This window comes from Channa argus, chromosome 8 (assembly GCF_033026475.1).
Source record: "Channa argus isolate prfri chromosome 8, Channa argus male v1.0, whole genome shotgun sequence".
Lineage (NCBI taxonomy): Eukaryota > Metazoa > Chordata > Actinopteri > Anabantiformes > Channidae > Channa > Channa argus.
Genome location: NC_090204.1, coordinates 24,493,354 through 24,518,196, shown reverse-complemented (window position 1 = coordinate 24,518,196; position 24,843 = coordinate 24,493,354). Strand labels below are relative to the sequence as shown.

Here is a 24,843-nt window from a genome sequence, read left to right as displayed (position 1 = left end):
CACTACCACTACATGTCCCCTTTGCAGATTTTTTTTAGCATGTCAGTGATTTTTTAAAATGTATAATCAAACTAATCTTTAGCTGAAAAGTAAAAAACGAAAAAAGGATCTTGAATTGGGTAAACAAAAATAGGATTTAGCGAGTCAAATAATAAAATTCATAACTGCGTTATGCCCAAAATTACAACACTAGATTAAAAAAAAAAAAAACAACTTCACTCAGGTACTCAGGTAAATAGGTCGACCAACATAACAAGCATCGACGCTTCGTAAACAGGAAGTTGGACGGGCTGTACCTGGAATCTGGAATGTTGTGCGTACTGCCTTCGCCCGGTGAGTGTGCTGCCCCATATACACAGTGAAATAGGCACAACTCCCATTTACACAGTGCCTGCAAACTATCCCTGAACCCTTATTTCACTGTCGGGGGTTTGGATTGGTTTACAGGCTCACTGAAGGCCCATTCCTCGCCATAGATGCTTAGAGGTGGGCTGCAAGAATCAAAGCAAAGATTTACCGTCCCACTGAGTATGAACCCGTTACATTTTGAGAAACTGTTGTTGCTGTGGTCCTTCAACCTTACATTGGTTTGTATCTGGAATCCTGTGATTTCCAAGTTTTGTTTGGGATAGATTGTTACAATTGTGAAATACTTCAGGTGATTGTGTCTTTGTCCCGCGGGCGACCCAGTGATTAATAACGAGTGGGAAAATAATCGTTACATTAATCAATAAAAAAGTAATCAGTAGGAGCAGCCCTACTCAAGTCACATAACCCTACACAGCTCATTAGTGCTGTTGGCTGGTTCCTCTCTGTCCTTTCCTTCCTGAGCAGTCGTCGGCTAAACACTAACTGACCGAAACAGAAGGTCAAGAAACTCGATAATGGTGGCGGAAAAAAAAGAAGACACATTTACAAACAAACAGGTGTGCATTATGGGGTGACACACAGCCTGGGTCTTACCTCCAGAGGAAGGGGTTTCCTCGCTGGTAAACAGGGGCTGACAGTGGACCGTCAGAGGAACAGAGGGAGGGGGAAGAAGAAGAGGGAAAGAGGGGGATGACAGGGGGCTGAACAACAGAGGGATGAAAGGAAGTGGGGGACAGCAGGTGCTGGAGGAGGCTGCTGTTGCCGTGGCAACGCAGCTGAGCTGGCGACCAGATTCTGCCAACAGAGGGGGGAATGAAGAAAGGAAAAAAAGAGAGCAGGGTAAGGAGAGCGGGATGTGTGATGAGGACGCGTTAAGTGTAATGTGAGGATGCAGGGCTCAAATGAAAAACAGTGGAGACACTGCCCACATGGTAAACTTTCCTCCATCCTCTGCCTGTGGTGCCTTCTGCCAAACCTAAAGAGCCATATATAAAGTCAACCGTGGGACAGTTGAGTCTTTTTTTAGTTTATACAAAACAGTAGTTTTTACTTATATAAGAAGAAATGCTTCTGATAAGTTATAAACTAATTGATATTGTTACATAGCTGGTAAATGTGGATATCTCTAAACAAATATGCAAAATATTGGTTGTACATTTTTAAATATCAATAGCTCAGAGTATTGAGATGATAATGTCTGAGAATACAATCTTACTTCTCAGTGTTTGAGGCATGCTAATGAAAATGAAAGTGCATGTGTGCAAAAGATCTATCAACATCTGCGTTGGCAGTTGGCAGAGGTCTGCAGGGCATGGTGGCCTTATGGTGGTGGTCTCCACATCCCCTCCCCTACTGCTGGGTGGGACAGACTGGCTGAGAACACCTGCTGGGAGGCCTAAGGCTGCACACATTTTGGTGTGTGCAGTTTCCCCAGCACACAAAAGGCCGGAGCTTTAGCAAACAAATTCTATGAGTAGAAAAATGAAATGAGACGAGGGGCTGCTGTCCCAGGCACTGATTAGGAGCTGAGGGTGAATGGGTGCTACCCTCAGAAAATACATTTAAAACGGCTTTGGCTTTAAAAAATCCTTAGGAGGAGAGAAAATTACACAAAAATAAACTGGAACTGCAATTTGTTAACAGTTTGTGGTGTTTTCTACCTACTGTGGGGAATGTGCCAATTCCACTATATAACTATGTGTCTGTGTGTGGCAGCTACCAGTTATGTAAATAAATCGTTTTTATGCTGAAAGGTGTTGAAGAGAACTGTGTGCCATTGTTTTTTTTTTAAATATAGTTCTATGCCATGAAAGATAGGTTTGAATATGTATCATGCAATGTGCTGTTATTTCCAAACGCAAAAAATATAATTACATTAGAATTATCAGTTTGTTGGACCTATCAAACATGATTCTGACAACTGACAACAGGAAACAGTGACAGTGACACATGTGCACGGCTGCTTCAGTGACTCAATATACATAAACACTTTGCACGTCTAGCATTGTGACTGCATGTACGGTATGTAACTCAAATTATCCCCTCGTTCACAGCCATATTTTGAGTTACAGTGATGGGCCTGGCAAACCCCATCCTCCACTTCAGTTTGACACACGTCCGTCAATTATTAAAGTTTTAGGTTTAAATAAAAACCTGCAGCTTAACCCTGTCACTCAGATATACTTTGTAGGCGGTATAATTGCAAGTGGGATTCATTTTCTGTGAACACAGAATACACCGATCAGCCACTAATGTTGTGTATCTTATGGAGGAGCAAGCTCAGCATGGCAGCTCTGAGCAGCCTGCAGCTACACAGCAAAATGCTAAATGTGATACACTGTGTGCACAGGTGGCACAAATGCACGAAACTCAACACTCAAGTAAAAGTGCAGGTATTGGCTTAAAAAAAAGAAAAAATCTCCACTATAGTACCACTTCAAATTCTCGATGTAAAAGTACTAAGCAGATAAAAGTACAAAAGTAAAAGTACTCAACTAAGATAACTTTTACACAATACTGATTATGCCTGAACATAAAGACAGTAATTAATAAAAACTAAGGTTCAAAGGTCACTGTTTGTTAATGTGGAACAATTTTAACACTTTATGTGCTGACAGCTGACTATCAGTATTTAAATGGATAACTAAATGAATCAAATTGTCTAAAATTTCTATCCACATCGTAAAGTCATCACTTTTTTTTTTTTCTCCACACACGTTTGGTTAGTCGTCAGCCTGCAGTCTTTATTCACTCATTCTATTGGTTTCTGGACAACAACGGAGCTCTATGGAATCAACAAACCACTGAATACAGGCTGCAGGATGACAACTAACCAAATATGAGTAGAGAAGATCAAGTGTTGCCTTCAGCATCTGTATAATGATGAATACTTTAAAAAATGACAGACGTTGTCCTTTAAAACCACCGATTGGTAAAGTTAACCAAAACACACTGGTTTGTAGTTTAGTTGCCTAGAAAATCAACTTTTAGGTGACTGGGCTGTGTATCTTAAAAGCAAAGGAAGTCAAAATCACTGCTATCTCCTCTGATATTTAGCAGATCTGTATAACCTCTGTATTACACGCACACACGCTCTGATGTCTCTTACTGGAGGCGGAGATGTGGGGCTCTCTCCTTCCTTCTCTTCATTTTGTGTCCTGGGACAAAAGGGCTCACAAGTAATCTTTAATAATCCACTCGTCTGCATCAGCTTATCAAGGCACTGGATACATACTGACAGCCCGCACATCCACAAACCACCTAATCCTGTTCCAGAGCCAGTCCTCCATAAGTTGAATCACTTTAAAATATAACGGAATGATCACTGTGTGTATGAGTGTGTGTGACGTCAGCACCTGCTCTTCTCTACACGCAGTGACACACACAGTTATATGAGGTATCTGGGGTAAAGTGTTCCTTCACCAGCAAGCACAGGCTGGCTGAGTCACAGACACACAAAGCCTGTGGAGCTACGTGCAGACCACACACACACGTCCGTCTGTGCCGAATAAACAAGCTCAGCGTGTTTTACATGGAAACTCATTTGGCATTTCCTTTTTCTCATTTTAGTGTTCCTGGGAAAAATCTACTGCAAGTCTAAAAAAAAACGTGATAAATTAGTCCACTTGCATGCTGTCCCCTCATCCTGTTGCATAAAAAACAAGGCAGTAATCTCAGAGAAGACAAAGTTCAGAGCAGCTCCTTCATGTACGATAACAAAGAGGATCCTTCAACTTCATAGTAAACCCTCAGCTCCAGACAGAAGGCTCAGAGGCATCCTCCCGCCTGAGGTTTCCCTGTGCACTGTCTGTCCAGTTAATCCCCGTCAATTCCTGGAAGTCCCAGCTTGTCTGATTGCAGTGATCGGACTGTCTGCTGTCAGCTGAGAGGACTGACTGAGTCCTCAACAAACAGCCGTCAGAGGGACGGAGAGGCGGAGGGAGAGAGGAAGGAAAGAGGAGGGTGAGAGAGACTGAGGGGGATGATAGAAGGAAACCTAAAGATGTCAGAAATGTCACTGTTCAGAAATCAGGTCAGTTTTTAATGTATTTTATTTTGCCCTTACTGATCGTGTATAGACAGAGAGACAGGAGAATCACATGCAACATGCAACGTTGAGATTACATGGTACCTTCCAACTACCAGATAACTCAACATAAAACTTTCTGCTCCTGCAGAAAAAACGCTTTTGTTATAGGGGCCCAAAGGTGACAAAGAAAGAAATTAAATAAAGAAAAACAGAAACGAGAAAATAATGTGAGAAAAGGGGGAAAGAAAGAAGGATAATCCTTGGCCACATATTGGCCCCTTTGTTTTTTTATAGAAAGAAAAAAATAATAATAAATAAAAATAAATAAACAAATAAATAAATAAATACCAGTTGCCACCTGCTCCACAGTATCACAATATGTAGGGCTTTATTTTTACCAGTACACATATAACTTATGTGTAAAACTAGAATTTCAATAATGTATAGCTTTTAAAGCCACATTTGTAACTAGAATTATGCATAGATAGATAGATAAAAGCATGACAATTAAGAACTGTCTTTTAAAGGCTTTTTATCAGATTTCCGTCAATTACTTGTCAGTAAAAGTTATTAAAGAAAAATGATTTTTAAAGTATTTATGTTTTTACTGCTAACTATTTTTTACATTCTAAATATTTTTGTTTTAAATAATTTTAATAATTTTAATCCTTTAAAACTATTGTAATGAATTTAATCATTGGTTCCAGCATTGAACAGGACAGATTTTGTGTCACTTTCTAAAAGACACTTACACACTGTTCTGATAGTATGAGACCACGTTGGACGTGCAGCTGTCCTCTCTCTGTCTCTGTTCTGGTTACTGAGAAGCCCAGGAACGCTGCTGAGCCCGGCAGGCTAAATGCAGCTCACATGCCAGAATGCTAATTCATACACAACGGACTGGACCACAGGTGGCTCTGACCTGGATGGCATTACACACACACACACACACACACACACACACACACACACACACACGGGCGCGCGCTCACACACACACAGTTAATGTCGAGTGATTACTGGATTGACGTAGAAGCAGCCACAGGGCATGAGTTTGTCATTACACACCAATCTGTGTGTGTGTGTGTGTGTGTGTGTGTGTGTGTGTGTGTGTGTGTGTGTGTGTGTGTGTGTGTGTGTGTGTGTCTGTTGCCGATTTGACATGAAACCTTGAAGCTGTGATTTTCCACACAGGTTTCCCTAAAACTTACTAATATGACTCTGCTGTGGAACTACTGCCATCAGACGAAGGACTAATGAATTAGATTGGTTCAGTGGAGTGAAGTGACAAACTAAATAGACAGAAAAGACACATGAGCAACTGAGAGTTTGCAGGTCACTGCGTCTCTTAAAGGGCAACTTCACCAATTCTTTACTTGCTCCGCATGGCTTTAGTTTACGGTGTAAATATACAATAATGCTTTTAAACTTCTCTCTGACTTCCCTATAATAAAATATCTCTCTTCCTCTGGCTAAAAAAGGCGACCAAATGACATAATTTGAAGGGATTTTAGATCAGATTATGTCTCGTTGCTCACACTATGAGGTCTGGGACTGTGGTCAACCTGCTTTTCCAGAGCTCCCCTTGACAATATCATCTGAACCTAATCTGATATAAAATGTCTGGAGGCATTTTTCAGCCAGAAGAAGAGAAATATTTTAAAACAGGGAATCAGAGAGTTTAAAATCATAATTGTATGTTTAAACCCTAAACTAAAGCCATGGGGAAATCTTGGGAATCTAGCGAAGTTGCCCTTGAAGTTCACTTTCATTTAGTGCAAAAATGTATTTTCGATAATGAAATAGCACCTGAATGAATGCAATTGTTGAGCTGCAGGAGCCACTAATGCTGGTGTTATGCTATATGTCAACGCATTAGTGCTGACGTGCTCATACAGAATGTACACGACAGAAGACCAGTTTCACAAACAGAGAGAAATTGTTTCAGACAGACTGTAACTATGAAATAGCTTAGCAGGATTTTAAAGTTTCATCCGGTGATTCCCTGCATATTGTGTACTTTTACCTTTTCACTACAATTTGTTGCTATTATGTCTGAATTTGATATTAAATTCAATTTCATTTGCAGCACCTACGTGTCTTCCCTGTGTTCTCAGAACTTTAGTAATGGTCTGAGATATTTGGATAAGGTCAAATCAAGCAAATGAATCAGTTCACTAGAATACAGTATTTTTAATAGATACCTTTAATTAAGATTCATGAGCTCTTGATTCTGATTCTACATTTTCAGTTACAACAAAGATGATGCACTAATTAATATACTTTTTATAATATATATAAAAATATTGTAATATGCACATGTTTGCTTTCTCTTTATTATAATTGTATTGCAATTCTGAGTAAAAGTTATGGCTTCGACCTGCATGAAAATCTAATCTGTGTGTGCTTCACAGAAAGATTAAAGGAAAAATGAGAAGACAGAGAAAGAGAGACTCACAGCAGTAAAGGTGTGAAGGATGATGCACTTTCAGCCTCTGATTTAACATTCAGTGACAGAAGACCTGCTTGTTCATCACTTCCTGATCTGTGTCCGTTATTAACAGTTGTGGCAAAGCTCGGCAGACAGCAGCAAACTGTAAATCAGACTGTGAGGCTTTACAGCAGCAGATATACAACCAGAAGCTTTTTATTTATTTAGTTAGTTTGTTAGATATTATTATCTCTATCTCTCTCTTAGGTGATCTGGGATCCTAAATCAGAACTTTCTCTAAAGAAACCTTTTGATGATCACTCCAACACCTCGGGCAGGAAACCTTCAGGTCTCTACGAAGCTTTTTTTTGATGGGAGTTTAATGTTTGTAGCTCAACATTTGGCAGGAAATTTTCTCGAACGTTTCAGGTGTTGTACACTTTTTATGTGGACTGCTCACTATCTCACCACACATACATGCCCACTTTCACAAGCCCCCTCAGCATTAGGGAGAGTTGTGCTGAAACAGATCCTTAGAAATAGGATTTACAACTGAACAGAAAAGAGATGAGAAAGAGAAGAATAAGTTCCAATGTAATCATCCCAATAGCAGCATCAAACTGTTCCTGACCCATTGTTTAAGGTGACTCCCACAAACCAGGGAAACTCCAGCCTGAGTGAAGACCACCACTCTCTAATTACAGATAATGATCACAGTGTAATGGCCAAGCCTATATCCCACCAGTTCGTCATAAGTAAAACATGCTTGAATATCAGGCTGCAAGCTTTCAAACATGCAGAGTATTTGTAACCGGACAGTAAGTCAGCTGCTGGGCACGCACACACACACACACACACACACACACACACACACACACACACACACACACAGATATAAATAGATCCCCATCTATCTAGAGTTTGATGCTCAGCTGTTCTGCTAAAACACAGAACACAGAAGTACCGTGACCTGTCAACACTGTCCTTTAACCCTTTACTGGAAACTCTCTCTCCATCTATATATATCTATCTATTAAAAAAAGCTATATCAATATATCTATCTATCGATAGATAGCTATATAGATAGGTCTCTCTCTCTCTCTATCCATCAATCTCTAACCTGAAATATCTGTAAATACATGATGAACCTTCTTTTGATCCTTCTGTTTTATATGGATTTGATCTGATTTCCTCTAAAAGCCTCACCAGGGGCTGCAAATTAGCTTTTTGCTATATGCCCTATAGATATTGAATCTGAAAAAATAAAATACTAATTTTAAATAATAATATGTGCATCTTGGTTTGGTTCCTTGCACTGCAACCCCATAGATTTCAAACAGGCCCCGATTAGACAGAAGACAGAAAGGATGGGGGGGGGCTACTTACAAACTGCCTCTTCTGGGAAGGCTCAGCTCCTTCTGAAATGGAGAAAAAAAAGAGAGTTTTAATTATCTTCACCATCACTACCAGCTCATTTGTAATAAAAAAAAATATTATAAACAGAGAGATTTATCATTTAGTAACGACAGGGCAGCAAAAGGTCAACTGTTTGACCCAACGTGTACAAACAGCTTCCATAAAAGAGTTTTTTCAAATCTGTCAGTGACTGAGCTCAGTCTTCACAGATCCTCTGTCCTGTTATTAGTGTGATCCTGATAAGAAATAGTCAGGTCACCTCAGAGTGTGTAGCAGAATGAAATTGTTTAATTTCACAAATTTCAATAATTCTTATAACTACTTGTCTAACCAGACATTTACCCCTTGAATATGACTTATAAAAGTTCTTAAAAACACTGTTTTAAGGAAAGGTGTTACTGTAGCTCCTACTACTGTCCCAGCTGCTGGCTCGGGAGCACAGCACAGAGGGGAGGCTCAAAGCTGGAATGTTCGTCTTTGCAAATTAGGTTTTAGCTACTAAATGCAGGTGTGAAGCCATATTAAGAACATGAGTCCTACATTTATGTTGCGGTGTTTCAAAAATCTGCAGCTCTATCATTGATTAAAGAAACTTTAAATGCTCATGGCTCATGTTGGCTCATGCTCAGCACTCGACTCTGCTGCCAAATCTGCTTTTATCCATCACATTTTCTGCGTATCACTCACACACACACACACACACACACTCTAACATACACTCCGTGGTCCTGCGTGGGACGGCTGTGTCATCAGAGTCAGATAAACTCCCTCGATCTCTTCGTATCACTCTGTACAGAGAAGCTAATGGGCATAATGGAGTTCTGTGAAGCAGTGAGGGGATGAGTGAGTGAGTGAGTGAATGCTTTGCAGTGTCAGTCAATGTGTTGTGTGCTACAATATCGTCAATCAAAATGTAACTACTTTTCATTTTGTCCCACTGGAACAGAACAGTCTAAAATGACCAATTAGGTTGTGTGTTTGTGTGTGTTCCTGTCAGTCAGACCAGACCGTGTGATTTTATTAGTCTGCTGAACAGATGTTGTCCAGAACCAGAGGGACAGGAAATGGTTCGAGCATCATGGGAGAGGTGGCAACTTTTAATGCTGAGTCCTTCTGAGTGTTTACACTGCAGGTCCTATTTCCATGTTACAGCTGAGCAGATTTCTTCTGCTTATAAAACGGACACATCTGATTAAACTCCAAACACAGATAATTCTTTGAGTGAGCAAAAACACAAACAGCAGATGCTGATATGAGAGAAAGATCACGTTTGCAGAGACAGACGTTCTGGTGGATTTATGGCTGAATTCAGATGTTGTGACTTGTTAGACAAAGTCTTTGTGCTCACATCAATTCATTTACTTTAATTGCCTGTTGGTTTAAGTGTTTGTGTGGTGAATATGATTCATTTAAAACATGAACCAATTATTAAATTAATTAATTTCAGTATTGTGCATTCATTCATTTGGACCTGACCCCCCTCTGTAGATAATGCAGTGATGAAATCTTATAATCCTAATTATTCACCAGCACTTCACATTAGTCTAATCCACTAATTATGACTTTGGTGACTTGAAGTTGAAAAAGTGTCACAGGTAAGAACCAATGTAAGATTTTAGACACTTAGATTTGATAATGTCAATCTTTAGTTTATTCAGGCACAGTGGCTGAAATGCTGTATGTATGAAATGCTGTATGAATGCTGTAACACAGTATAAAATATCCTCAAGGTTTTGATCGGAATATAATTTTGAACCAATTACAAACATTTACCAACGTTTACAGAAGAGGTTTGCAGTCACATAAAACAATACAATACATGCAATGCCAGTTCTCCAACAGATGGCAGCAGCAGACCACAAAGAAAAGCTTTTTGCTCTGCTGGTCAACTGGATAAGTTCTTTGGGTCTCATGGGTCTAGACATAAATATTCATACGGATATATGGTGAATATATATGCTTGATTTTTATAATAATTTGTGTAATATAACAACGTTTTAGACAAAGTAACAACATCATAAATTAGCACGTGTCACAGCCTAAGCACACTGGCCCACTAACTTTCTCATGGTGAACCAACCACTCATCTATTAGATTCTGTACAATTTCATGCATCCTGGATCTTATGAGACGGAGATTTATGGATTCCATAAATGGAACTGGGATCAATGCGACAGAAATGTTTGAAGTTCCCCACACAAAAAAATTACTATAAAAAAATGATACTGCACTTTTTTCCATTTTGCACATAGAAATCATAGATGAAAATGAGGGTTCTTATACCAGGAGATGCACATATTTAACAAAATCAAATATGTTTTTACAGCCCTTATGTAGGTTTTCTGGTAACACTGGGGCTTGAACCCCTAAGGATAATATAAGAGAGTCATAAGCAAAAGCCCCTCACGTTCAAAGTCCTGTCTGATCACACAGCAGTACATAAAGAGACCCTCTATCATTTATCTGCCCACATAGAGCTGTAAGTGAAATGATGCTAGTCTCAAACCGTTGTCTGTAAGTTTATTCTATTAGATTGTGTGTTTTGTGTGCGAGTGTGTCACAGCTGCTGCTGTCCAAGCCCTGAGGGAGGATGTTCACCTCTAAAGCCACCCTGCTAAAATAACCCGAGAGGGTTTGCACACTTAAAAAAAATACATAAATAAATAAATAAATCACACACACAGCAGCCTGCTTGTGTTAAACAACAGCAAGCTGTGACGAAATTATCCCTGGTGACGGCAATGATAAGGGGAGCTGAACACAAAGCCTGAAGCAATCTTCCTGATGCAATACACACACTGATAATAGGCTTTATGGCTGGAAGCCGGTGGGGGGGGGGGGGGGGTGTAATGTAATTAGCGAGATGGAACGGGACAGAGAAGAGGTAAAGAAATGAGGGCGAAAAGGTAACAGCTCAGTAACATGTAACTGCATGGACTAAGAGGGACGATTTACCGGTCGAGGAAAAACTTTGTTGTTCAGCGTGATCCAAAATTCCTCACTGGTTACAGAACATCCCTGCTGTCATCCAGAAACCAACCTGCTGCTGATGGAAAAACATTTCCATCAAACATGATGGAAATCTGGATGGGAATTTGAGAATGTAAATGTGAAGAGGGTGTGGGAAGGACAGAAGGGGAAAGTACTGCTATGATGAAATGAAAGATCATTAGAGGCAGGACTCATAAGAAGAGGCTGCAACAAATTGCAATTGTTCTCGATATGAACCAATGTTATTTTGTCTATCAATCGTTTGCCATGTAAAATAAAGCACAGCTTTATTTTTTCACAAAGCAAAGAGTGTTCAAGTCTTCAATGCGTCCACAGAGGAAGGCATCACTCTATCTAATGGCCTAATATCCGTTCTCATCTGCCCAAGGTTAAGTAGGTGTTCTAGCTCCTAGTTACTCTGCCAAAAGCAAACGCCAAATGTTCAGCTGCAAACATTAAACTCCCATCAAATACTTTCCAACTTTGTGAACCACTTGTACAGATTTAAAGTCAATGAGCAAATGAATCAAGTCGACTCACCTCATGTTGTTTGGATAATTAAGCAAGCAACTTTGCAAAAAGTTCTTTCATTTAATGTTAACAGTTGTTGCCCTGTGTGAAAAGATGCCAATCAAGCAACAATGGCCGTCGTTTTGGGTTACAGATTGAAATGAATGCACTTAATTTCAAGTGAAAATTATTAGTAAAAAAACTTGTATATTTTCCATCTGTTTATTAACTATACACACTTGTCCTTCAGCAAAACCACACAGGTCTATTAAAATAGAAAACAGAATGTCATTCAACACCATCTATCCAAGAAGCCATGCTAGGTTTTAAATGTATTCTCCTGTTGGTGATGCTTTTTTTTTTAATGTCTACAACATATCTATCAAACTATAGTGTGTGTGTGTGTGTGTGTGTGTGTGTGTGTGTGTGTGTGTGTGTGTGTGTGTGTGTGTGTGTGTGTGTGTGTGTGTGTGTGTGTGTGTGTGTGTGTGTTTAACTGATCCACCCAGGGGCCCAATCATAATAACATGTTTTAGTTGAAATAAAAACATGCAATTAACAGGAGGATGCAGGGAAGCCGAGCTCCACCGGAGACAATTAGAGCTGCTGCAGACGCCGGCAGCCAGAATTCATTATCAACACTGTGAATATTGATGAGAAAAACAGGGACAACAAAGAGACTTTACAATGACACACACACGGTGCATCAATACACGGGGCAGAAGCTTAGAAACGCACACTAATAAAAACAGATATGCAATGTGTAAACTGTGCAGTACATGCACAAACCCCAATTCCCCACAAATTGGGAAAAACAGAATGCAATGATGTGCAAATCTTATCAACTGATATTTTATTCACAATAGAACATTAACAACATACCAGAGGTTTAAACTAAGACATTTTACTAGTCCTAGAAATTATTAGCTAATTGTGAACTTGGTTGGAAGAGGCGCAACAAAAGGCTGGAAATGTAATTGGCACAAATCAAAAACAAATTTGACAACAAATTCGGTTAATTGGCAACAGGTCAGTAACATGACTGGTTATAAAAGGAGCATTTCAGAGAGGCAGAGCCTCTCAAATGTAAAGATGGACAGAGGTTCACCAATCTGTGACAAACTGCATCTACAAATTGTGAATTAATTTCAGAGAAATATTCTTCAACGTAAAATTGCGAAAACATTACCATTACATAGAGGTTTTAGAGCAACATATGCTCCAATCCAGACATCACAACAACATGGCTTTACAGGAGAAGAGTCCGGGTGCTGAACTGGCTTGACTGCAGTCCAGACCTTTCCCCACTAGAAAACATCTGGTGCATCATAAAACAACAAATCCACCAACAAAGGCCCAGGACTGTTAGAATCCTGGAACAACATTCCTCTGCTAAACTGCAGGAACTGGTCTCCTCACTTCCCAGACGTTTACAGACAGTTGTTAAACAGGAGCGGATGCTGCACAATGGTGAACATCACCCTCAGACTTTTCTGAGATGTGTTTCTGCCATCAAATTCTAAATGTGCTAATGTTTTCCATGAAATATTAAAATGTTTCAGTTTCAACATCTGATATGTTGTTTACGTACTGTGAATAAAATATGGGTTGATGAGATTTGCAAATTATTGCATAATATTATTATTTACGTTTTACACCTCTTCCCAACTTTTTTTCATTTGGAGTTGTACACAGAGCCGAACAAATAAAGTCATATGTTGCTAAAAGACAGTCCAGGTTTGGTTCCAAAGTCAGAAATGAATTTATTCTTATCTGGTTTAAATAAAAAAGGTATAATCTTTTTTTCTATCGCTCAAAATAATGGTAATAACTCTCATACACAGCCTACAAGCCCTTATTTAAAGTTGTATAATCAGCTCAGCTCCTGATGCAAAACTGACCTGGTTTGGCCTCAGATTTTAAAAGAAGGAATTGAATTTGTGCTGTAACCAAACAGCACTGAACAAGAAAGTACTAAATAAATGTAAGTCAATTCAAAATCCCTTATACGTTGGCATAATAGGTGCATATCTTTAGAAAACTGAGGCTAAAGACCTGAGACTGATTCATTAATGGAAGCTGGATTAATTACAGTAAGACATAATAACCTTTTAGTAGACTAGTACAGACAGAGCAACAATATCCTCATTAATCTAGATTGATGTAATGACTGGTGATAATGAGGTGAAACAATCTTGAAGAATAGAAAACTGTGTCAGGCCTGTAAAAAGTCATTATCACATGGTTTTATGACAGTAATTAAATCTGTTTAGTTGTTTAAATCAGCTTCTATGATGAGTTTTTGACTAAACCAAATGTCATTAATGATTTAAGGCAACATGCTTTCTATTTATTAGCCTTATCCATATGAGTGTGGTCATTAAACAGACCAATTTAATTTTGTATCATTTTATTTGTACTTTTTCATGTAAAATCAAACACCATATTTTGCATTATATGTAAAGCAAACATAGTTGGTCCATAAAGAGAAATGGTATAATGCCACGCAGCAACACTGTACAACAAGTCTAAAGGTTGTTTGCTGAATTCACCTAACCGGCTTTTAAAAGCATAGTTAAAAACATTAAGTGACAAGTGAAGTAATGGCTGAGTTATTTATTCAGTATAATATATATTTGTAAAGCATTACATCCATCATATTCACCACTTTACTGTTTAGAGTGTTCTGTCTGAAATAAAAACATTATTTCTATTTACTCTGATCATTACCATAAGCTTCTACTGTGAACGTGTACATGTATTGGCTGTACTTGTAATTTGATCAGTTTTAAGTGATTTACCTTTTTTGCAGATGAGTAAATTAAACACACGTGGTAAGAAATGATTATACTTCTTGAGCTGCATTCATCATAATAAAAGGTAGAAAGGAGTGTAATTATCTACTGAAGTGACACGGTATTCCCACTAATTGATGGAGCGAAGAAAAGTGGTGAGTTTAGCGCCGTAACAGAGGAGAATGTTCAAATTTTCAATGGGAACAAATCAGAAATTTTGTTTACTGTAAATCAAGCAGATTAGAGCTGATTTACTCCACAACCTTTATACTACAATTACCACAGCGATGTGTGAATTAAAAGACAGTACCAGTGTGGAGTATTACTACTTCTGATACAAATCCACCCAAATATCAATAGTGAGGGAGAACCAAAAAAAAAAGCCTGTTGTTGATGATGAATGACACCGTTCATGTGAGAACACTACACATTGACGATGCAGCCTTGAGGTGAAACAGCCATTAAACAGCACCATAAAGCTGCTCTAAGTGAAAGAGCTAATTGTCTAGTGGCGTTCTGTGACCAAGAGCAGCGTCCTAATGAAAGCTTTGCTGCTGCTTAACGGCCACCACCAGAGACCCTACACCACACATAGAAGCCCACTGGGACCAGTAAGGCTCTAACAGCGATGTGTGTTTGTGCATGTGTCTGTCTTTCACTGCGAGTATGGGGCATAAGGGTGAATATATTTGTGTCCCAGACTAACACAGCCATTAAGGAGCATTATAATTCATCTGGGCCAAACACTGACACATTAACACAACTAATCTCCTTAACTGGGTACGAAAAGTTGTGTGTGTGTCACCAGGGGGATGACATCTGTTTGGTTTGGCTTTTAATCTTCTAAATGAGCAGGTATAACTCTTCCAACACTAATGCCAATAATAGTTAATTTAGTAAAAGTGTGTTTGTGTGTGCGTGTGTGTGTGTGTGGGGGGTAATGCTCAGATGTAGGAAAAGGACCACTCATTATACATGTGTGTCATCATTAACATGACTGAGTGAGGTGAAAGTGGGACTCTTAGCTGAGATAAGTGGAGCTCTAGATGAGCTCTGCAGCTGCGGCCCACCAAATCTAAACCCTTCAGGTGACATAATGCAGAGAGGGGATGGGGGGGGGGATGGGGGGGAATCAGCAGATGACGGTCTTTTTATTTGTACAACAGAAACTAAAAAAATATTCAGAGCTGAAGCCCAGAATGTAGACAGATATCCCAATGTCCTGTCAGTCCCACAGAGGAAGGGGCTTACAAAGATGGACTTTGTAAACCCATCTGCCTCCGCCTTGAATAATTGTGTCCACAGAGGGCAAACGGTAACAATCAATTAAGGAAATATTTTAAATATTTTTTGCCTAATGTAAGAGTGTAGGATTTCCTACTGTCCCTGAATGTACCCTGAGCAGGGTGGCAGCTTCTAACACATCCTGCACAGCCTCTTTTACTCATCTTTCTATCTGTTGTTTCTCTACAGCTGCACTATTCACTCATCAGATCGCTCCACACCCACTTCCTGTGAAACGGCAGGACATCTCGCATGCAGCTGTGAGGTCTATCAAACGGACAAACGGATAACTAGAAGCGTACAATTATCCAGGCAGCATGTTGGTGCTCGTCCCCTCCACAGACAACCTGATGATTAGTTTCATCTACAAATAACACCACCCGCCCGTCCGCCCGCCCGCCCGCCCACACACACACACACACACACACACACACACACACACACACACACACACAGCCCCAAGCTGAAAGGGACTAATCTGGCCTCATCAACTTGCCTATCATGAGTTCCAGTAGCCCTACACTTCCTCTAGCGACAAGCTAATGCCGCTATCAGCAGCGGTAGAGAAAGCGAGCTAATCCTAATTGGAATTTACACATTCAGATGAAATCTGCAATGTCTGAATGGGTTTTATCTGCAGATAATACTGAGTCAGACTGGCAGGTGGATTTGAATCAAGCTTCCCTACCACAATTAAAACAATGAGGTGTCTTGTGTCTGTTTCCACATGCTAAGCTAAGCTGATCCCCACTGGGACTGTATTCAGCAGACAACTACACACATACTGTAACTGTCTTTTGGGGATGAACAATATTGCCGATATAAAAATATTTTTATCTTCCAGCTGAATCGTTCATCACTGGAGGGTAACATTTACAACTATCCTTCAACCTATGGCATGATTTATTGTTCTGCAGGAAATCCATACGTAAAAACCTGAATGTAACAAACCGCATTCACTAAAACTTGTCACTGTTATTGAATAACAAAAGTAGTAAATCAGGTCCTTATTGTATGAGGGTGTGTTTGCTACAGTTCACAGGATGGTACCTTGACCTTTTCCCATAGAGCTTGTGTGTACAACTACAAATTCAAAGCATCATCGATGATGGCAGCCAATCCTGGTCCAGAGGCAGCAAAACAAGCAGAGATCTTAAACCTGCCATCACAATTTCACTAATTAATCAAATAAATGTATAACACTGCAAGTGCACATTCTGATGCCATAAAATATTTCCAGTTTGATCGGTTTCTTTGATAAATAAACTATCAATGGCAGTTTTTGGTCCCACTTGTTTACCGAGTTCCCTTTGATTAGTTCAATGCACAGTGGGAAATTCTGATCAAACTTTAGGTAATATTTAAGTAAAACTGAAGGAAATTTCAAAGGGGCCACAAAGCCTGCTGTAAAACTACTGTAAGCACCAATATTGGAGCTCAACATTTTACACAGACCTTTGTTAAAATTGGGAGTAGAAAGCAGAGCCTCATTACACAGTTTCTCTCCTCACTCTTTTTAAATGCATTTTGCAATTTTAGATAATTACAACTGACATTTTATAATCTCTCTCTTAGCATTGGCCTTTCTCTTTGCTTCATAGCTTTAACTCTACAAGTCTCTAAACATTATTCTAAAATTAATCTGAAAGGGAAAAAAAACGCTTTAGTTGAACCGATAACCACTTACATATATGTAAAATGTGACAAGACGAAAAAGGTGCAATCACTGGGTTGGACAAACACTGACCAATACGGTTGGCCCTGCTTCTCGTGCCTGTGTAAACCACTAGCGGTGGCTCAAACTGCAAAGATATAAACTGGACTCCACAGCAGTGACATTGCCGATAGGATTTTACAAATTGAAAATTGGTTAGTATAAAGCCAGTGTGTGAGCAGCTGTTAAATATTTCTGTATCGATGTCTTCAAAATGTAAATGACTTCAATAACATGACTTCATTAGATGAGTGTCTTTGCCTACAGCCAGAGAATGTGCTATATGGTCTTTGAAGAACTGAACTATAGATGGGTGTTAACGCAGACTTGGTCTAATGGTCTGAGGAGAATTATTCTTGAGTGACAGAAGTAGATTTCACCTCCCTCTACTCCCCCTGAAACCCCAAGCTAAGATCTGATGCACTACAGCAGCTTGTTTGCGAGAAAAGAACAATAACAAATGTGTGCACATATGGTGCAGCTTCAGAAAAATGGGAAAAATGCTTTTTGAAAAAGAGGTGAAGCTTCCTCGGTGTCATGTGTGTGACCCAGATTTCAGCAAAGCTCTCAGATTCAAGCTCTGCAGCAGACCTCTCTGCTTTTACAGATTCATTAAGGCACAACGCTGTCTTCAAATGTGTGTGTTGGAAACAAAGTGATCTATATGTATGGAAAGAAATGAAGTCAGTTCACGTCCTTTGTGTGCCTCTCTTTTCTTTCATCCTGTGGCCTGTCCTCCCTCGCTCCTGCTGTTTCAGTTTATTATGAGGAAACCAGACACGCTCGATTTACCGCGTCGCCTGTCATCCCATCTTCATTCAGCTGAAAACTGCTTCAATTTGCACCTCTCTGCTGCAAAATCCCATCTTGTCTGTCTGTCTAGTGTACACTGCCCCCCAGCACTGGACCTAACAAAGACAAGGTATAAGGTGCTGAGTGGACTGCTACCAATATCAACAACAAATGTGAAAAAAGTCAGTGTGTAGAAAAAGCTCAAACAAATTACACCTATTTCAAACACCACCACACCTGAACAATATCTGCTGTATTGTACTTTCTAGAGATTTATCGAAACCGCTTTTTCCCCAGACCAAGTACATGTGCTGATTACCAATACCAGAGCTAAACTGTTTCTAGTCTCGCTTCTAGACAGTCAGGAAGAAGCACTCACCTAACAGCTGGATGCTCTAAGGTACACAAACCCGCCATTCCGCCAAAGCAAATATGGCCATGACCGGGTTTTTATACACATAGCAACTTTTATTAAAAAAAAAAAAAAAAAAAAAAAAAAAAAAAGACAAAGTACAGACTTGAGGTGAGATCCAGAAGAATATAGAGGTAAAATAACTTTGTAAAACAAAGCCAACTTCAGGTAAAACAGTAGATTTCCTCCGGGTTTCGCTTTGGTCAGTTGCAAACAGTAAAATAGTCTTGAGAAACATGAGTGCAACCATTGGTAACGGGATGTGAGCATTTGTGTTCATCAATTATCATAAAATAGCTTTAAACCACAGACATGTCTTAATTCCCACGTACCTGTGGGGGTTAACACAGTATGCTGTACAGTATCATTCATGAGTGTAACTACACAAGGGCATTTTCCCAAAGACAGATAAACTGGTATCGGGATGGGGACATCTTAATGCTTTGTCAGTGAGTTCCAGCAGATGAAAAACATGTCGCTTAAAATCAGTAATTATTTTCCCATCAGGCAGCATGAACCCGGAGAGAAGTGTTAAGATTAACTAAACCTCTTGGTCTTATTCCACCGACTGCATTAGTTTGAAAAATATCAAAAAGTGACCATAAGGCAGAGAAGTGGAGAAGGGAGAGGATGAGGAGGGGGTGGGAGGTCAGTGTGACATGTGGACTCTTTTGAGGTGGAGGACATTTACTCTTCAGAATCCCCACTGAAGCCTGTTACGTGTCTTTATGGACGACCGTAATGTTTTAGCTCGTTGTTCAAGGATGGAAAAAGTCCTGATGATTGACTCACAGTTTCCTTCTGTTATTTGGACTTTATGACTTTTAGCTGCCTCAACAAACCTTTCAAACATCTACACCACTGCCAACCCAACTTTTCAAGATTTTATAAAAGCAAGAAGAAGTAGAAGAACATAGATTGATGAAAACCTGGATGATAAAATATTAAAGCAACAGAGGGAACTTTCTGTGATGGTATTAATCACTGGAAGAAAATGAGATTGAACAGAGCCAGAAAGACTAATGATTAAAGGGTGACAAGAGAGAAAGGGAGACAAAGAGGAGTTTGATAGACAGTTAAAGAGGGTGATGAATCCCTGGAGGGCGAGCAGCCAGCAGAAAGGCCGACGTGTAATCCATCTGGATGTAAGCGCTCTTTCATTGCCTCCTTCTTGCCCTCGTCTCCTCTCCTTCCCGACTGCTCTCCCGCTCACGGCTCATCTTCATTGTTAGTGCTGATCTGCTTACAGTGGGTAAGGGTTCAGTGACGGGTGGGTAGCCTCGAAAATTACAGATGAAGTGAAAGATGTGAAGGGGGAAGACGGTTTGCAAGAGGGGCAAACATTACTCCACACTTGAGAGCAGGCAGCCACTGAGGATTTCAGTAATTATCATCATCAGTTAGACAAACCGCTCTGATTTTCCTTCTCATTTAAATCAGAGCTGCTCAAACACATATGGGAGTAAAAATCCAATTAACATATTCTCTGCTTGCTCCAGAGCATCAGCTGGCTGATGGACAGTTGATTTCTTTCCTCCTCAAGGTGTTCTGTTAATCACAATTTGAGAATGAAATCTGAGAAAATCGTAATCATTTAAATTTTAATGAAATTTCTGTAATAAGTCAAGCTTTAAAAGTGAGTAATCTCTGGGAACTTTGGTGCTCAGCACTGTAGGAATTTGTCAGATTGCAAAAAAGATGATGTGATGTGTTCTTTAAGTGCACCGTCACATGGACATCCGAGAAGTCCCTAAAAACACAACTGACATGATGGAAGCTTACATGGTGGGAGAGTCTGAGTGGGAGTTAGTTGGGGGAAAAATAAAAGATGTAGCCGTTTCATTAAAGTGTTTCAGGAACAAATCAAACATGTGATTGGCAGATTGTGCCAAAAACCTATAGGAATGGATGGAAATGAGAATTTATTCCACCAGCTCAAGCATAAAAAGCACATCTATGAAGAGGAAACCAGCGCAGATGTTAGCGCTGCAACAGTAAAAAAGCTGATTTAATTCTGAAGGGCAGTGCTCTACGCTAAGCTGGCATGAACCGATGAAGACAGGGGCACTGAGCCGAAGCCGTGACGCAAATCATAACTCTGTACAAGAAGGAATACAGAAGAATTCTAAAAAAAAAAAATCCAGCATTTGGTTAGTTTACTATTTGATGATGGTCATGCTTTTATTTTATTGTCTTATTACTCTTTCCATTTGCAAATATTGTCTGCAGTTGAAAGTTGTGGCCAGAAAGATGTTGTGGAATAGTTTTGCTATTGCCACAATCTCTGAATTATATAGGAAATGTGCCATAAACACAAACAAAATCTTCTAGTTGGTGAAAGTTGGTGAATCACTACTGTTACTTTACTTTTATTTTGTGGGAATACAAATATTGTAATGGCCTGGGAAAAGGCAGTTATTTTGTGAGGAAGTGGCACCAACGTTGAATACAACCAATTTTGTGTCCAAGATCATAAATGAAAAAGTTTCACTACAGCAACCAAGGTGCAAAATCAAATAACAGCTATCGAACAAAAGGACTCAACCGTTTGTTCACAGAATAAACTTTTTATTGTTGACTTTCAGAAAAGAGATTGCCAGGAGGCTTTTGGACTAAGGCTCTGTGTGTGTGTGTGTGTGTGTGTGTGTGTGTGTGTGTGTGTGTGTGTGTGTGTGTGTGTGTGTGTGTGTGTGTGTGTGTGTGTGTGTGTGTGTGTGTGTGTGTGTGTGTGTGTGTGTGTGCCAGAGAGAGGTGTGCTTGTTTGTGTTGAGCGAGAACTCGGTGGCGTCTAGACATTCAATTTCACACTCTTTGAAGTTTGCTGCCCGCCGGCCAAATGCAGCCGTGTGGATGAACTTGACATGAAGAGACAACAAGGAGGTAGAATGTTGGAGGAGCGATGTTACATTTCCCCTTTTCTTATTTTACAAGCAAAAGAGGGTTTTCTGTCCCCTGTGACATCAGTACAGCAGGTAGATCAGTGGACAGTAGAAAGATGTGAACCTTTGTGTTTGTAAAAAGCTGTTTCTTTCTTTTTAACTTTGCTTTCCATAGCTCTGCATGATAGTGTCATCTATCAACTGCTGCCTTTTGACACTAAGATGTTAATATTTATGATTTTCACTGAAAGCAATAATATACAACACATGAACTATATTTATAAAACCATTATACTGCTAAAATTGCCCTTTTATGAGACCTTCACTGAAGTGAATTACACCATTCCAGTAGTAATTATTTGCGAATCATACACAGGTACTAAGCCAAAGAAACTGTAATGAGCTTAATGTCCTGGGAGGAGTTTCGTTACACTCTTACAATGGCAAATATATTAGTTTTAAGCCGGCCAGTGGTAAACTCACATTAAATGTGCAGAAATGGGGAGTCCAAGTGGCCTAGGGGTTGAGATTTATTGTGCACAAGTGCAACATTTCTGGTCCATTAATTTGTTCTACTCTGGAATCTTGATTGCAATCTCCAGATGAAGGACGGGAAGTGCCAAGCACAAGGAGCAAGATGGAGAAAAGCCCATGCTGTGCTTGTTTAAAGGATATTAGGCACAGCATGGTGTCCTCTACACATCCTTCTACTCAAAAAAACAAACCATGCCAGCCACAGGCGTAACATCTGATGGGGAAAATCACTTCCTGCCCTCCACCTGCAGTTTGCACCACAGCAACTCAGTGGCATCATAATAATGCAAACAAGCTTTTCCAGCGACCTTCACTGCATTGCATACCTACAGTATTCCTCTCTCCGTGTTCGCTGTTCAAATGTCTGCTGTAAACCTATGCAAAAACATATTGAAGGATGCTATAACTATAATTATCCCAAACTATAACAGTAATTGGTAGTTATTTACCTCAAACTGTCCTCACGTACAAAACTCTCAGCCTGTAACGAGCAGGATACCATACAGGTGAAACTCAGTGATGTACAGTGGCTGTTTTATTCTCTCCTTCATCCTGAACCTTTGTCTATCTTTTAGTCCTTCCTTCTCTCAGATCTCAGCATTCAGGCCTGTCTGTCTCTCCAACCAGCTGGCTGAAGTGTTCCTATGGTTTAAGGTCACTCTTTTAGCCTCTCACACTTGCTGTTCAAAGGATGAGCTCATATTGTTCGCTCAGCGGTCGTCGTGGCTACCAGATGAGCTCATAGCTCATGTCTAATTGGCTGATAAAGTCTGCTGGCGGGAGATGCAGGAACAGTGTATGACAGAGGAGTAAGAAAGTGTAAAAAGCAAGTGATGCAGCAGAAGAGAGATTAAAAGACAGAAAAGCACAAGAGCCTATTAAGAGATGAGGGACGAAAGGCAAACAACAGGACTTCTGTTCTCACACTCTCTAAGACGATCCATCTCTCTCTAGAACAAAGGACAAACGAAGCCAACAGCAAAAGTCCAGATAAATCCGTTAAGCTCTGTTTAACCTGGGTCTTTGTGCTTGGAGAGCTAAAGAACAGGCCGAGAATAACTGGCATTTTGTTTTATAAATAGAAATTAAATGTCAAATTTATATTTAAATTTGTGTACATATAGTGGTGGGTTATCTATGGTTTGTGCAGGATGGTGGAAGGTGTCAAACTGACTTCTGGTGACAGCAAACAATGATGATGAAATGTCCACAGTGTACTAGTTCTGTCCAAGTTATTTATTTTTTTAAACAACGGGTTCAGTGTCCTCCAAGTGTCGGTGGAGGAAACGTCATAGTTACATTTACCACAGGGGAGAACTGTTTGTCTGTTTAACTGTACTGGTTTTTGTTGTTTGGTTTCATGTATGAGGCAGTGGGGTTGGGTCTGGACCGAGGGCTGCTGCAGTGTGACCTTTAGCTCTCTCAGTCTACGTTTCTGACTGCTCAGACTCCACTGCATGACATCTGTCCCAAGGATGCTAATAAACTGCACAGAGGCTGTCAGATAAGACAGAATATGAGAGTTTTCTGACTGACAGTCCAGCACAAATTGAGTTTAACAATGGCACAAGCTGCCACCCATTTTCATTCCCCAGCCACCCATGCATCCTCATATTCGGCATTATTTTCTGACAATAACCCTCTGTGTGGTGTTACAGCTCCTGTATGAATCCTGAATCCACCAACACTTGAGAAGAAGGACATATGTGATTATGCTGGCAATGAGAAACTTCCAGATCAGATATCGAAGTCAGGAAATGTTTCCCCTGATGAGCTCATGGTGTCATTCCAGCTGCACAATCTTTCATCCTGATTGGCCGCAAACACCGGCTGCTTTCACGACCCCTGGGACAAACCAGGGGTACATCTGCTGAGCCGACGCAGTGTGCCATGGGTAATTAAGTACCAGATCTGTGGTGCATTCCTGAACTGAGAGGCTGCATAAAACTGTGGGAAGAAACACAAACTCTGAAGAAGTTTTTCATGAAGGTCAGAGCAACAACATAACCCCATTATTTAGTTTTAAGCTCATGCAGAAGGCTTCTACCAGGGAGGAATGGACCGAGCCTCAAAGGAAATAAACTAGACTTGATCATCTAGAACACGTGACAGACAAGAACTGTTGATAATTATGGAGTTTACATTTTGTTCAGATTCACTGAGGGTAATGAGCTGTGTGAGAACTAGTTCAAGATTATTGCAGCAGCCTTGCATAAATGTGAAAAAAAATAATAATAATTTTGAATGCAAACCAACCAAGGTTTAATATTATACATCAATATGGAGAGAAGCGATTGTGCCCCAGTGGTGGGAAATATTGGGATGATCATTAACTGGTCACATGTTTTACCAAACACATTCTGCATGAAGCTGAAGTTTATTGGTTAGTTAGTGATTAGCTGGACTCATGTTTTATTGTAAGTACATAAGAGCTACATCATTGATTCACTAGTTTTGGTCCAGACTGAAATGTGTCTGTGTCAAAATTACTGGCACATAATGTCTGATCACATATTTAGTCATGATTTAAGTCAATATTTCGTCAGTTTCAGACCTGACCTCTACATCACTAGTCCCACTATTGACCTGCGCTCATTACTACGCTCACCTGAAGCACTAGTCATTTATTACTGTTATTGAACTTTTAGTTATATAGTGAACATACCGTGAACATCATATCCAATCG

General features: G+C 39.9%; 1 protein-coding gene across 1 annotated transcript in view; it reads right to left on the bottom strand.

Annotated features, from left to right (window-relative positions):
* mast2 (microtubule associated serine/threonine kinase 2) overlaps positions 1–24,843 on the bottom strand; it is a 148,682-nt gene that overhangs the window by 51,016 nt on the left and 72,823 nt on the right. Inside the window, 2 exon segments of the mRNA XM_067512236.1 lie at positions 964–1,164; positions 8,217–8,248. Of these exon segments, the coding sequence (XP_067368337.1) occupies positions 964–1,164; positions 8,217–8,248 (233 nt within the window).